Source organism: Populus nigra, chromosome 3, assembly GCF_951802175.1.
Source record: "Populus nigra chromosome 3, ddPopNigr1.1, whole genome shotgun sequence".
NCBI classification, from domain to species: domain Eukaryota; kingdom Viridiplantae; phylum Streptophyta; class Magnoliopsida; order Malpighiales; family Salicaceae; genus Populus; species Populus nigra.
Genome location: NC_084854.1, coordinates 10,639,639 through 10,655,258, shown reverse-complemented (window position 1 = coordinate 10,655,258; position 15,620 = coordinate 10,639,639). Strand labels below are relative to the sequence as shown.

Genomic DNA, 15,620 nt, shown 5'->3' with positions numbered 1-15,620 from the left:
ACTCTATAATTTTGGCTTTGATATTTATAAGACTCTTTTTTGAACTTGATTATCTCTAAACTTAACTATTTTATATCCTGTGAATAATGAGTTTATGGTGGGTTTACATGATATATATTATTTTTATATTTCTGCTAGAATATTGGAAAAATTGCTCCTATATTTCAAGATATTTATATTTTAATACCTCTTTATTGGCCTTCCATATAGATGATGTGTATCTTTTGAGATACTTTTCATTAATTGCTTTTGCATGTATTTCCCTATCTATGCTTTCTAACAAATATGCATTTTTGAATTAGGTTTGTTTATTCTGAAAGGTCCTTCCCAGGTTGGGGACCATTTCTCAAATTGTCTATCCTTCAATATAGGGAAAAAAAATACTTTCTTGACTAGGTCCTTTTGCATGAATTCTTGTTTCTTCACTTTTCATTGTATATTTTTTAAACTTGTAACCTTTTGTGTCTATAACTTATTCAGAACATTAATTTTTTCTTCATCTAAATCCCTTAACTCTTACACCATTGTGTTTTGGTATTAAATTCTTGTTAATTAATTCTGGTATTCTACTTTTAAAGACATAATATTCACTTCTTAAGGTAATACCACCTCATGGCCAAATGTTGTTACTCTTGTTGCAGTCTAACATTAAGTTCTGTAAGTTGAAAGTACATCCAACAATAATTTATGTCACTCTTTAAAATTATTAATAATCATCTTTTGTAAATTTAATTTTAAAGTTTGTTCATTAACTTTGCTTGTCCATTAGCTTGAGCATAGTAAGGGGTTAAATTAATCAGAGCAATACCAAATTCTTAGGTGAATCGCCTCATTTCTGCCCCTTTAAATACCACAACATTATCCATGGTTATAGAATCTGGAATTCCAAACCTTGCCATAATATTTTATTTGATAAATTTTATCATCTTGACTTAGGTTACCGTCTTTAAAGGTATGACTTCCACTCATTTTGTGAAATAATCCAAGAGTACTAATATATATGCATGATTTTTGCTAGAATGAGGAAAAACTTCCCCAATTAAATCCATTCCTTAACCTCTAAATGGCCAAGGTTTTATTATAAAATTTAAATCTATAGCTGATACCTTAGGTAAATATTTGTGCTTCTAATATGGTTTACACCATTTCATTTAAGCATTGCAATCGTCCTTCACCTTAAGCCAATAATATGAAACCCGGTATAAGATCACAATTTAGATATAGCCAAATTATAATATGTATATACATTATGAAAGAGTAAATACATTGTTTGTGAAATGATTGAAATAAAAAAAATTAAAATGATAAAAGGACTTGGATTTTTTTTAAAAAAGGAAAGACTACACAAAATATGAAAAATTACATATTTTTTTAGGGAGAGGGTTGAATTGAAAGCTAAGGGATTGAAGTGAAAATTTCATGTAACATGAGAAGCAGGTTGAAAGTTTTGTTAAAACATTCATTTTAATCCCCTATATTTTTTGGATTTTAGGTGATTGAACCCTTGAATTTGAAGACAATACATTTTGGTACCAAACTTTATTTTACTTTTTTTTCAATCATTTTCTTTTGAGAGGAAAGAGAGGGAGTTGCCAAATTCTAGCTTAAAGAGAGAAAGTGGTTGTTGGGGAAGATTCTAACCACTAAAACGATTGATTTTTGTGTCAAAAAGTTCTATATGATAAAAGGGGGTTACATTTAGGTTTTTTTTTTTACCTTGAAAATGCCTAAAACAACAGATCTGAGGTCGGGAAATTTTTTTGTTTCGGGTGGATTTCGGGTTTTGGAGTGGTTTGTTGATTTGTTGGTGGCCATGAATTAGTTTAATAAGGTCTCTAGAATGTTTTTTTAGATGTTTTGAGTAACAAAGGGGTTGAAAATGAGATTTTGAGTGAATAAAACAAAAGATCCTATTTTTCCGGCCACCATAATGGCCGGATTATGGGTTGAGAAGACGACGCAGGCAAAATGTCATTTTCTTTTATATACTTAGGGTGGATGATGTGTCGTCCGTTCTATTAATTTTTTTTTAAAATAAAAGCCTGCGTGTAGGCTATTGCTTTATTGAGCCAGACTTACCAAACTCAACAACGCCTGACATGATTCTTTTTTTTTTTTAAAAAAAAATGCATTATTTATGTATATTTTTTGAAATAAATTTTGGGTTTATATTTTAATTATATTGTAATTATTTTTAAATGATATTAGATGTATTTAATTTTTAGAAATGTAGATACGATTCATCTGTGATTTTTTTATAATTTTATATAGATTAAATTTGTTTTTTTAATATTGATTTTTTAGAAGATTTTTCATATGTGTAGTCTTGCATTGTTTTTTTTCTTCTAATTATTGTTTAATAAATTTTATGTGTGTCTCGGTTTCTATTACAAATTTTTTATATTCTTCTGTTATAAATTTATTTTGATAAATGAATTCATTAAATATAACCAGGTAAATTATCTGTATTGCAATGTTAGATATCTTGATCTTTATTTTTTGCCTGGTGATTCTTTTTCATTGCGTTACACAATGATTATCGAGTTATTTAATTAGATGCGTGTACAAGTTTTTCAATTTATATCTAAGAGTTTTTTTAGTGTAAACAAAATGTTGAAGAATTCTGTATATTCATTTCTTTTTTATGTTTTGATATTTAGGATTTGATGCTTATTTTTTTGATTTTTTTTCCTTGAATCTTTTATGAAAGTTTAATTATTTTTAGTTTTACCCTTCAATCTAATTTTATAGTATATTGTTTTTTTTTCTTTGTTCTTTTGATTTTTGTCATTTTGTTTGTGTTTTTATTCTTTTCAATTTAACTCTCAAATTTAAATTTTTTGTTGCCTTTTGATTTATTTTTTATTGCAATTTTAACATTCATTATTTTTATTGTATTTTTTTTATTTTTTTATTTTGTGTTTTTTTGTGTGGTTTTAACCATTAATATTTTTTCATATATAGTGTTTTTGATTTTATAACCCGGATCATGTTTTAAAAAGTTAATAATAATTGAATTTTTTATCTTATTTTTATATTTATATATATTTTTTATTTTTTTCTATAAAATTATTCTATTCTCTATTAATTTTTATTTTATTAACAAATAACATTATTTAGATGTTTTTGAAATATTATGAAGATATATTTCTATAATATTGGTAAATATTCATTTTATTTTTTGTATTGAATCATTGTATTTTTTATTTTGTTTGTTGTTTTAATAATATTATTAAATTAAAATAGTTTATTAAATTTATTCGGAGTAATTATATTTTTTTAAAATATTTTTTATATCAAAACAAAGGTTAATCCGCGCGCGACTACCAAAAATTATATTTTTCTGAATAAAAATAACCTCGACAACGCTTCCTCTTCTTCTCTTCTTTACGAGGCCGCGTCAGTTAAAAAAAAAACAGAGGGTTTATGGAAGAAGTTTGCCGCTTTTAGGGCTTTTGCAGGACAGTCTTCAATTTCTAAACTCCCCCCCCCCCCCCCCCCCCCCCCCTCTCTCTATCGAATTTATCTTCCTTAAATCATCAAACTCTAAAAATGATTAGAGGCGGTAGAAGCTACGTGTTGTCACCACCAGCCTTCTCCAACGACGCCAAACGACTCCTCGTTTGCACTGCCAACTCCGTCACCATCTTCAGCACCGCCACCGGCTTACCGGTTACCTACTTCCTCTGTTTTTTTTTTTTTATTTTTTCAATTAGTCACTTTTTTCAATTAATTGACTATCATAGTTTCCCCCTTTTGTTTTGTAGGTATTGTCGCTTGACGGCCATACGGCGCTTGTTACGGCGGTGATAGTAGTGCCGGCGTCAACTCCAGCAAGTAAGATACTATGCTACTGTTGGACGGCGTCACTTGACGGAACTATTCGTTATTGGGATTTTTCAGTGCCAGAGTTAATTAAGATAATTAATGTTAATTTGCCGATTATCTCCATGGTAACTATAGCCAATTTTATGATGATTTTGTTAATAAAAATAAATTTATTTTTAAACGTGCAATGATTATTGTTTATATTTTTAACAATCTTCAGGTCATTCCATCTTTATTAAGTCAGACAGCTGAGACCAATGACAAATCTCCTAAAACTTTTGCTTATTTGTCTGTCGAAAACACCAAAGAACCAGAAAAGGAGTCTGGCAAGGCCTTGCGTGGTCAAATTAAAAAGTGTAACTTAACAAATTCTCGTATGGCTGGCGGAATGACATTGTCAGAGGTAAAAGAATTTCAATTTGTATTTGTTATTAATACTTTTTGTGTAGTCACTTCTTCATGATTTGAAATAAGTAGTTAGTTTTAGCCCTTATGGTTAATTTTAGTGACAATCAATTGAAATCTTAAAGAAATGGAGAGTTGTATTATATTGTGGTTACCTTTAATACAGACGAAGCAACCAGAGATTATAACTGTTAGCTCCTCGGGAAAATATTTTGGTATCCAATTTAAGCGCAAGCTTCGAATATGGAAAGTTCCGACTGCAGAGTCTGAACGTGCTGTGGTTAAGAAGATCACGCTGCATCATACAAAGAATATGAATGTTCTTGCATTCCACCCGACTCAGAGAATTGTTGCTGCAGGGGATGTGACTGGAAGAATTTTGATTTGGAGGGGATTTGGGGATAGAACATTTGCTGATGGTGATGGATTAGTGAGTAGAAAGTTGATGAATAACGAGGAAGAAAGACCTGGAGTGAGGGGCGACGATGACGCTGATTCATGCACCACATGGCATTGGCATTCTGCTGAAGTAAATGTTCTGTTTTTCTCTTCTGATGGAGCTTATTTGTATTCAGGTAAAGAAGCTGTAATATAAATGGATGCTTTGATTTGTTAGTTTATGCTTCCATGTGGCCTGACACTAGATTAGACTTAAATGAGAAAAATGGAAGACCACCTATCACATGCTTTTGGAGTTGGTTAAAGTAACTTAAGATATACGAGTAAACCAGGGTGATTGGATATGTTTTTGAGATAATTATATGGTCCTTGAATTAGTGGCATGTCTTATTTTATTAAATGCTTTTGCAGATTGGAAACTTATCTCCCAGTAGATGTATTCCGATCATGCAATTCATTTATCAAATAAAATGTCCTGGCTTTTAGCAATTACTTCAAAGGTGTTTAAGATCCAAACTTCCCACTCACATCAGTTGACAATTGGCCCAGAATGTCTTTTTATTGTCATGATGTTTTCCTGAAGACTGCCGCTCTATTCACGTGCAGAGTTGTTCTGTTCATGACACATGCTTTTGTTTACATTTAGGTGGAAAGGAAGGAGTTCTTGTGGTTTGGCAACTAGACACAGGAAGGAAGAAATTTTTACCACGAATTGGATCTCCACTCTTATGGTTTACAGATTCTCCAGATCCTTCACTTTCCTCTGTAAGTGGAATATATTTCCCGGAAAATTTAATTCTAATTTAGAAAATGAATCTATCTTTACCAATTTTACTAAAGCAAGTATCTTTAGATATCTTGTGCAGATAATCAAATTCATCTACTCAAAATGCCTTCGATGGAAATTTTGAAGTCCATCTCAGGGATCAAGGTTAGGTTTTCATCAATATATTTGCATTTTGTGAACCTTGTAAGATTATCTATTTCTGCTTGGCCATTTAATTGTTTGATTGATAAATTCAGCTGATTGAAATGATAATTCAATGAGTAGGAAATTTTATATTCTTCTACAAGCCAGATAATCTTTCCATGATATTTCAACTGATTCAAAATGATAATCCAATTAGTTACAAACTAGTTGGAATTGACCCTGTTGATCCTTTTCTTTGTAATGTTCTGTCTTGACCAAAATGTCTATGACATGTTATATTATATCATTTACCACTTCATTTCACATCATCTCATCATTTCCATCCACTTTTCTGTTTATTGCTCATACTATAATCCTGTTCCCTTCACCAGTGCATCTATGTCTATATTGACTTTTGAACAAGTGTCACCTTTATTTCGTTTTGGATTCACTCTTTCAAAAACTGTTGTATATTGTGTTTGTATGAGTCCATCTTAATTGTTATGCCATCCATGCTTGGCATTTGGGACTTCTTCACTGTTCTGCTCTTCCCATCACCAAGGAATGGCCAGTGTATTCATGAATTTATGGAAGTGAGAAGAGCATAGCGAGATATAGAGAGAGTCCAGTGGGGATTTTCAATTTCTTAAGCATATTGTGAAGGTTGAATCCCTCTAAGCAGAGAGCCATGCGTAGCACTAAAAAATTCTAAACACCAGGAAAATCACACAATACTAACCTTAAACTATATGGTGAGTGTTAGCAAGTGAGGTACCATTTTTTTATTAGGAAATCAAACTTAAATGCTGTGAAAGCCACCTTCTTAAAGTCTTGTACTCAATCATGGCAGCTGGTGCATCACTTGAGGGGTGTTCATAATGAAATCCTTGGTTAACATGTTTAGCCTTAAAGTTTTAGAACTGCCTTGCTTAGTTGTGAGTCTTAAAAAAAATGTTATTGTCAGTGTAAATCTCTCCATCTCAGGTCCTGAGCTGTAAAGATTTGCTTGCAGCACTGTGACAATTCATTGGCATGTTTGCTTGTGAGGAAAATTCCCATCTAATTTTTATTGGCCTGGTATCTATGACTTGGGTTTGCATTGAGTCAGACTTTAACAGCTCCATCAATTTTTTGTTTCAACCTTCCAGGTTTAGCTTTTTGCAGGTTTGTCTGGATAGTATGACCTACTGTTCATATACCTTCATATTTTCCAGGACTGATTCTTAAGTGAACAAAGTACTCTTGAATACTACTTTAATGCTGTTTTATATGGAAACCAGTTCTCATCTGTTGAAACAATGGTATCATATTTTTCAGCTTCCTTGCTCATTTCCAGAGATGTGCAATGGCTTACAAGGTGGGATTGCCTTTGACTGTAATGCGGGATTAGTTGCTTTACGTACAGAAAACTATTGCATCCAATTATACAGCCTATTTGATGACCGAGGAATTTCTGAGGTAATTAGTTTTATTACTTGGACTAAGTGAATGTCCAAGATGAATTTGAGCTTTGAAGAATAAGAATGATTTTCTTTCGATGTTGATTTATTCTTTACTAGTTTAGTAAGCCTATTTGAGTTTTATTTAGCTTATGGTCTTGTTTTCTCAATCATTTCACCTGATAGGTTGTTTTCACTACCAGTGGTTGCAGCTTTGTATTCTATGCTTAAGTAAATGAGGGACCATTGTGTTTCCCTAGGAAATGTTTTTCAATTTACTGTGTAAGAATGTTGATTGCATTCATTATTAGACTTACAGAGTAGTTCTTATTTCTTTTTTGGTTTCTTCCCGTGGGTGGGGTTTTGGTGGAGGCGGTTTGTTCAGTGCTGGATTTTTCTTGTAACTGGTTTTGTATTCAATCAATGTAACCACTTCACCTTTGCCTTTTATTTTGTAAATCAATCCATTTTTACAGCATCTGTCTGCTTGATAAGATTTGTAATTTTCATTTTGGCAATATCGGGCCTTCTGGGTATGTTATTTCACATAGTGCGCTAGACCATTTTGATGTGCACCTTCTGTGCTTTAGGTACTGGTGTATAAATATTTCATTAGAAACTTATTGACTATAAAATGCATCAAAGTGAAATTTGAATTTATATTCCCCTCAGGTTGTAGTTTGTGAGAGAAACCATCAACCAGGCGATGAAGTCACGGTAATCAAGTTGCTTTTTTGTAATTTTTCCTATTCAACTACATTGCTGATTATCTGTATTTTTACCATCTTTTTTTCACTAATTTGATTCTGTTACATTTAATAGTAATTGCTGAATCTTTGAATATGTTGGTTACAGGTAGTAGTGACATTAGCTGTTCTCTCCTTAGATGGCTCAATGATGAGCACTGCTGAAGTGAAGCTTCCTGAGGAGGGTTTGGGAGGATTAGTTTGTCTTAAGTTTTGGGCACTGGGATCACAAAACAAGGAGTTCAGTTTGTCTACCATTGTTTATGAGCCCCACAGGTTTGACCCTTGACTTAATTTGTTCGGACTAATGAAAAGGAGATATAAGCAATTTTTGGGTAGTGCCACTCATTCTGACCCCTGTGTCACTGATTTGTTTTCAATTTTTATGAATTGGGATCAAAGAGAGAGGGAAGTCCATTGTAAGCATCACATGTAAAGTTCATACTGTCTAGTGAGCTATGCTCCTGGGCTCATTATTTGTTTATTTAGCATCTCTCAATGTGCGTGCTTTTGCATGTTTTCATTGAATTGGAATGTGCGAATATGAATATGCTTCCTTTAAGAACAGGATTGGGGATCATGTTATTCCTTGTTTTATAGGGATGCAGGCATTTCAGCTATTGCTTTTCATCCTACCCGCCCTATGGCTGTCAGTTCTTCTTATGGTGGGGACTTCAAGGTAAAAGTGGAACAGAAAAACATTTAATTTTTTGTACTCTGTTTCTCTTGACTTCACATAACCTTTTGGGTGCTTCAGGTTTGGGTTTGCAACAATGGGATTCAGGAGATGGATAAACCACTCCCAAATTCTGGATGGACTTGCCATGCTGTTGGCTCATATAAGTATGATCCTGGTTTAGTGATACTATAATTCTTGCTGGATTCAATTTGTGGGATTTTAAAGAAATATTTTGCTGGTGAAAATGGAAGTACTGTAAAAAACTTCATAACATTTAGTCCTAAATATTTCAATTGGCTTTTCTATGTCTCATCTTTGTTCACTTTAATCTAAATTTTCAACACTAAAAGTGACACCTAAATTTCCCTCTCGCACCTCTTTTTTCTTCCCCTTCTAAATAATAGAACTTTGTTCATTGGATACGTGTACTTGTGTTGAAACTTAAAGCTTATGGAATCTGGTGCTTGGTAATATGCTGGTAATTTAAACTCTCAAGTTTGTGGTCATTTAGATAATTTATAATTCCACTTGCAGAAAAAAACCAATGACAGCTGCCACATTTTCTTCCGATGGTTCTGTTCTTGCTGTTGCAGCTGAAACTGTTATCACACTGTGGGATGCAGACAAGAATATTCTAGTGGCTGTGATTGGGGAGACTCTGATGGTGATTTTTTGAGATCCTGACTTACATTCTCTCTAGCACGCACGCACGCACGCACGCACGCACACACACGCGCGTGCACACACACACACACACACAATAACGGATATTGCTGGCCACCAAACCTTTGTTCTTGATCCAGAACGTAACCCTAGTTTCCTCTTAAGTTTATGTTGTGGTGCTTATCTATGCGAAGGATAAAACTGTGGGGCTGTGCAGGATTAGGTCCTTTGTTTTAATGGTTCTGTTCCCTTTTGGTGTTTTTGATGCTTTAGGGTCCAGTTATGACTTGTCATTGATTTGCTTAAAGTAACAAATAATGAACATGTCAATGCTGTTCAAGGTTGCTCTATGGAAATAAATTTGGAGCAAGAGAGCTTTGTTGCTTGTGTTCAACTGCTTAGCAATGTTTAATAGCTGAAATATTAATTAGTAGCCCAGTAGAAGCAAACAAAGCAAAAAGAGGCTGTAAGAACAAATGCTTTGGTCAGGGAATCTTTAGGTTACATGATGTATCTTTTTAGCGTGGCTTCTGCATTCATGAATCTCTCCTCTCTTGTTGTGGTGCTATTTTTAATTAATTTTCCTGGAACTTCTTACAGCCTGTTGTGAACCTCGCATTTGTTGGAACGTCAGAGTATCTTGTTTCTGCGTCTTGGGGTTCAAAACCACAGCTATCCATTTGGAGTATGTCAAAGCTGTCCTTATCTTGGTCATACATGCTTCATGTAGAAGGTGAAAAGTCATCTCTTCTCTTGAACAGATTTTTGGGCTTTGCTTGTTTGTGAATTTCCTGGAATCTTGCTCATCTTGTTATTGACATGCAGAAATTCTGCCTTTTTTAGGGAAAAATAAATAAAATTGGAGTTTAGTTTTGTCCTGATATGATTTCTCTCCTTTCCTTTTCTTTATGATGTTTTTAAATGTCAAAGAGATCCTTCAAGTTATTGTATTATATGGTTTCATGGAAAGATGAAATGGCTGACCTTTAATGTTGAGAAAGCTGAGTTGGCTTTTGAAGTATGAGGATTGATATATGCAGAAAACTGAGTGTAAAGTTCTGATATTTACTGGAAATAACTTAGGAATGCATTTATGCCTTGCAACTTTGAGTATGAACAAAATTAACGTAATCAACTGGATACGAGTATGACTCTCTGATCTGACTACTGGATGAAAAGTATCATAATCCATCTATTGTGTTTTAGTTAGGGGTATTGCTAACCATGCTTGACTTTAAATAAAACATAAACAGGCTGACCTGTCTATTTTAAGAGGGAAGTTCTGTATGATTGAACTTAGCTCAATAGTTATGATCCTCAGCTGCACCATCAATAATGTAAAATGAAATTTAAGATTTTACCTTAAAAGCTACCCTTTCATTTCAGAACATGGAATATTCTGATGTGTAGCATGGTTCATTTCTTAAAAAAAATATTGTAAAAATCATGCATGCAGCGCATCCTGATGAGGAAAGGTTTTATGCATTTGTTTCTCCTGTGTTGGAGGTCCACAAAATTTGTTATATACTTGATTTGTTGCTTGGTTTTTATGTCCGAATAAGTATATTCAAACCTTTTTTTTTATTTGAAGAACCATGATATGAAAATTCTAGACTAAAATAACTGATCTAGTGGCATTTCTTGCTTTGACTTTTGGTTACGATACAATCTCCACAGCTTCAAACAGGCCATAATCGTTTTTCTTTAAATGATGCTTGAATTGCTCAAATATGATGCTTGCTTCTTCTTAACATTCATGCTTCAAACTGCTAAATTGTTGCCAACGAGTATTTTGAAACCATTTCTTTTTGAGGAACCATCATGTGAAAACTAAAGGCTACAATAATTGAATCTTGCTGTGTTTCTCGCTTTGGCTAGTGCTAGGATATACAGTTACCACAGCTTCAAACAAGCCCACAAGTGTTGTTTTCAATGTTGCTGCAATGCTAAAAAACAATGCCTGCTTCCTGGAACTCTTTTTTCTGTTCTTTTCATTGCATAAATCTTTAAAATTGCAATGCCCCAGCCTGCCAAATTTTATTTTTTCCTGTGCTATCAGCTACTGTCATTATAATTATTATTTCTTGTAGTGTCTGTTATTGTTTCTTGAGTAACTCAAATGAATTTTTTTCCTTGTTTGCAACTGTTAATAAAGCAATGAAACATTTTGTCATAATCATGTGTTTGTTAACATGTTGTATGTCTTGTGCAGCTATTGCTAGTGCAGCAGACATGTCATTCTTTGCTGCTCTTGCACTTCTTCCTGAATCATCTAAATGCAATGAAACATCATTAAAAGGAAGAGATGGTGTAATCTTATTATTCAATGCATCTGATCCTGTTCCTATTTTTACCTGGTCAGTGAAAAAGGTAAAGAAAAGATCTGTCCCGGTCCTAGCCATGTGTGTGGCTCAATATAATTGACCTATCATCTCAACAGGGTATTGGTCTTTGTCCCTACCATATATGTGTGGCTGACTCCAACTAACTAGTGCCTTCATAGTACCTTTACATTAAGGCAGTATATTTGAAACCAATACTCATGACCTTATTAGACTTGTGTTTATTGTTGATGTTTGTTGTCAAAAAAATTTCTTGGTAGCATAATCTATTGATTTGTTTTATTAAAACCCTTTCAGTAAATTTGCTTAATCTGTTTCAAAATGTGAGGTTTTCTTATCAAGTCTTCCACAAAATCATTTGTATAGCCACACTTTCTGTCTATAAAATTATTACAAGATATTCTTATAGCAATGAAGTTAGGACTTTTGGTATCTTGTGTTTTTTATTAGTTATATAGTAAAATCTAGTTACATGTGTATTGTGGTGTCCCTGAAAAATGTGATGGTATGCATTTTCCAAGAGTATTAAAACAGTTCTTCTGATTGAAAATGATATTGGTGCTGTAATTATCCTCAAATGCTTGTGGGATGATCATAAAATTTAAATGGAAAAGCCATGTATGCAACCAGGTGATGTAGCTTTTGCTCACCACATATCTAGAGTCCTGTTATTTAACTGAAGCTTTGATGATAGCTAGAGAAATAAATATTGTAGCGATTCCCTTATGAATCTAGCAGAAAATGCGTAGTGTGGTTTAATACTCAACAATGTCAAAATTCTGAAGTTGCAAAAGCAGTTCTTCCGATCTTGTGCCCTTGAAGTTTCAAGTACTTTGGATTAGTAAATAAAGAACAAAGAAAAGAAAGAAGTTGCTATTTATTTTTTGGACTCAATAAAATGAAATAATACCTAAAGTTTTTGTATCTTCTGGGTGCACTTGACCAGAATGGTTTGGTATTCTGATTCTACTTTTTGGTACAGGCCAAGGGAGGGGCTCTTGCCTTTATTCAAGCAAATCAGTTTGCTATAGATGAAAATGAACTAGATGGGAAACCACATCAGTCATTGCTTGCATATATAAATGGTGATCATGAGTATTTACTATTTGACCCGCAAGGTAAAGAAGCAAAGGAACATAGCACAATTCGGCAAGAGGGTCTCGGTGACCTTGAAGAAGCAGGTGGGTTCCCTTAATACGATCATCCATTATTTTTCTTTTAATTAATTAAAGTGGCACATGCCAGTACATTAAAATTACATTTTTATCACAAAAAAATCTCATTTTAAAAAAATAAAGTTAAATCACTTTGCCATAGAACTTTGCATTTAATTTTCTTTTTGGTTATTTCAATTATTTTTGAGTGATAATTTTTATATCCCATAACCAACCCAACTTTATTTGTTTGGGATTGAGGCTTAGTTGTTGTAGAGTTGCTGACAATATTGAAAAGTTCAAACATATTAGGAAAACTAAAAGGTTCTTAGGTGAATCAAAAGTTTAAAAAATTCATGCTTTTGCTTATTGTCAAGGCATATGTTTGTCCATATTCATTTAGTTTCTGGTAGATAAGTTTATGGTTATAATTTATAAGGAAACTATGGCATTTCTTCTTCTCATTATTATTTTGCCCTTTTCTTTGTAACAACAGCCAACTTTTTAATCTATAGCTCCTGTTCTTCTCATTATTATTTAACCCTTCTGAACAGCTTTCAATCTTTTTGATCTATTTATCTTAACATTCATGTGTGCGTTTTGCTCCTACTAAATTTTACCGAGCAATACAAATTAAACTGCATCCATCTTCTTTATGCAGGGAAATTTGGGTATGCGTCTATCTATGGGGAGCTCCCACAGTTTGACCCAAAGAGGAAACAGGCTTCATGGGTCCCATCTGCACCATTGGGGAGGCCTTGGGAGACCGTATTTAGTGGATCATCACATAATCTTCCACCCCTAACTAAATTATGTTCAGTATTTTTGGAGTCTTTGTTGGAAAAGAGGACTGTCAATGTTGACTGACATCCAGTGAAGATGTTGGGTCCGCATGCTGTTCATGCATAAATCTGAGTGATGATTGTAGACAGTTGAAGAGGATCAGTCCTGTTTCTTGTCCATGCAAAAAGACAGGGAAGCTTTGAAGTTGTGCAGACATTACGTGGAGGATCCCTGCGAAAAATGGTAGAATTGAATGCTTCATACAACTTCAGCATTGATGAAATGTTACTGCTTCAGATGGAGAGGCTGGTATTTGGCTTCGGAAATTTTGGTAGGAATCATGTGTGAACGTTTTCATATTATTAAGGTAATATTTTGTGGCCTCAATAGGGAAAAGGTTAATTAGCAGCAGTTATTTCTCTCAATCTCCCGTTTTTATGGTTGCTCGTGTAGAAGAGGTGTTCTTACATGCAGAGAGCGAGGCTTTGATGACGTTGTAACATTTATTTGGTAGAAAAAAAATGGCCATATTGATGATGCTTGTATGAACTGCAATTTTACGAAACAAGATAATTAGGATTATATATGTTTTGAACTTTGCATGATTGACCTTAACATCCAACAATATTCACAAAAAGCTTTTAGGTTAAGAAGCATCAGAAAAAGGAAATAGTCGACCTACCGCTCAAAGAATTGTGAACTTAAAACGAGCAAAGAGTTTGAGGACTCTGTAGACTTTTGGTGCAAGTACATGGCAACAGTGACAACACTATTGTTAGGGCTATTGAAGTGTTATGATTAATTATTGTATTATTATAATAGGATTCATTATATAAAGCCTATTAGGGTTGGTTGTTTACAACATTTATTTGCAAAAAAATGACATGCCGAGGATTTAGTAGCTCACGACATTCTCCTCCTTTTCTCAATCCTATTTTCTGTATTGTTCTATTATGGTGTAAGAGTCTATTATGGTTACTTTATAAAACATGTATTCTTAAAAACCTCTACATCACCATCACCACCTTTTAACATGCTCATCATTGTTTCTCTCTAAAACTAACTAACTATATATATATATTGAAAAACATAGGTTTAGCCTTTTCTGATATGTTTTAAATTTGTGGATAGTGGTCATCTATACTATACTAAAGCTATAATTACTACTAATAATATAGAAGTCAATCCATCCTATACCATATGGGTTCAACAAAACAATCTACTAACGAGCGCCTCCACTCCATTCAGATATCATCTTTGATTATTAGTTATACTATATCTTATGTTGATTGAACTACTTTAGTTTCAATGCTTGTATTTCTCTCTGTAACATGTATTTTATATATATATATATATATATATATATATATATGCACTCAATCCTGATTGAACTGTGCATAAAATATGATGACATCATTGTAATTTACAAAGTAAAAAAGGTTATTTTCAATATTTATTTATTCAAAGAATTTCATAGAGAACTTAAAGACCCCATAATTACTCTCACAACTCGAGCAGAATCAATTTTTTTTACTAAAATGCATCTGAACAATATAGTCACTTGTTATGTCACTTGAGATATTATTAGCTTCTCACATATGAAGTCATATAGTGGTAGATCATCTTATAGAGGGGGATGACAAGGATATCTTAATATTTGTTATTAGTGATTCCCACATTCATATACCTACTTGCATCTTAATTTTGTCTTCTATTTTACATGTTCCTAATATAACCAAATCATCTCTATGTTTAGATTTTTTTTTTAATATCTATAATAATAGTGTGTTTTTTAAATTCCTTGGTCATTTTTGACTTGTCAAGGATTACTTCCAAGACTATCTTTCTTTATGGCAACATTAAAAATGGTCTTTATATCATTCATATTCCGTCTAAAGCTATCCTTCTATATGTATGTTAATTTGTTATCGATAATAATGTGTTTTTAGAATTTCATAATCATTTTAGTTTTGTCAAGGATTGTATTTCCAAGACTATCATTGTTTCTAATAATATTAAAGATGATCTTTACATCCTTCATGTTTTATCTTCTTTGCCTAGTCCTTATGCACGTCTTGTTGTTTATGTGTCACTTGAACTTTGGTATTATAGTTTTAGTCATCGTTATTCATGCAACAACCCCAACTTTTACCTACACAATTTAATCTATACAAAAATGGATGAACACAAAATCTAATTTTTTTTACACACACACACACACATATACAAGCTGCATATAATCTTATCCAAATTTCTATAAAAAATCTGACAG

At 33.0% G+C, this 15,620-nt stretch overlaps 1 protein-coding gene across 1 annotated transcript; it reads left to right on the top strand.

Annotated features, from left to right (window-relative positions):
- The first annotated feature begins 3,369 nt into the window (after positions 1-3,369).
- Positions 3,370-13,943, top strand: LOC133690004 (uncharacterized). Its single transcript, XM_062110139.1, has 16 exons — positions 3,370-3,672; positions 3,768-3,953; positions 4,049-4,231; positions 4,400-4,808; positions 5,279-5,397; positions 5,486-5,563; positions 6,860-7,000; positions 7,654-7,698; positions 7,837-8,003; positions 8,328-8,406; positions 8,485-8,570; positions 8,941-9,070; positions 9,670-9,802; positions 11,282-11,439; positions 12,394-12,592; positions 13,227-13,943. The coding sequence occupies exons 1-16, from the start codon at positions 3,553-3,555 to the stop codon at positions 13,430-13,432; spliced, it is 2,439 nt and encodes an 812-aa protein (XP_061966123.1). The 5' UTR covers positions 3,370-3,552; the 3' UTR covers positions 13,433-13,943.
- Positions 13,944-15,620: the final 1,677 nt, after the last annotated feature.

Bases quoted from the DNA above. Each gene is read 5' to 3' on its own strand.
- LOC133690004 (XM_062110139.1), top strand. From the start codon at position 3,553: ATGATTAGAGGCGGTAGAAGCTACGTGTTGTCACCACCAGCCTTCTCC. The intron at 8,004-8,327 runs GTTTGACCCTTG...CTTGTTTTATAG, and splicing joins ATTGTTTATGAGCCCCACAG to GGATGCAGGCATTTCAGCTA. The intron at 9,803-11,281 runs GTGAAAAGTCAT...TGTCTTGTGCAG, and splicing joins ATACATGCTTCATGTAGAAG to CTATTGCTAGTGCAGCAGAC.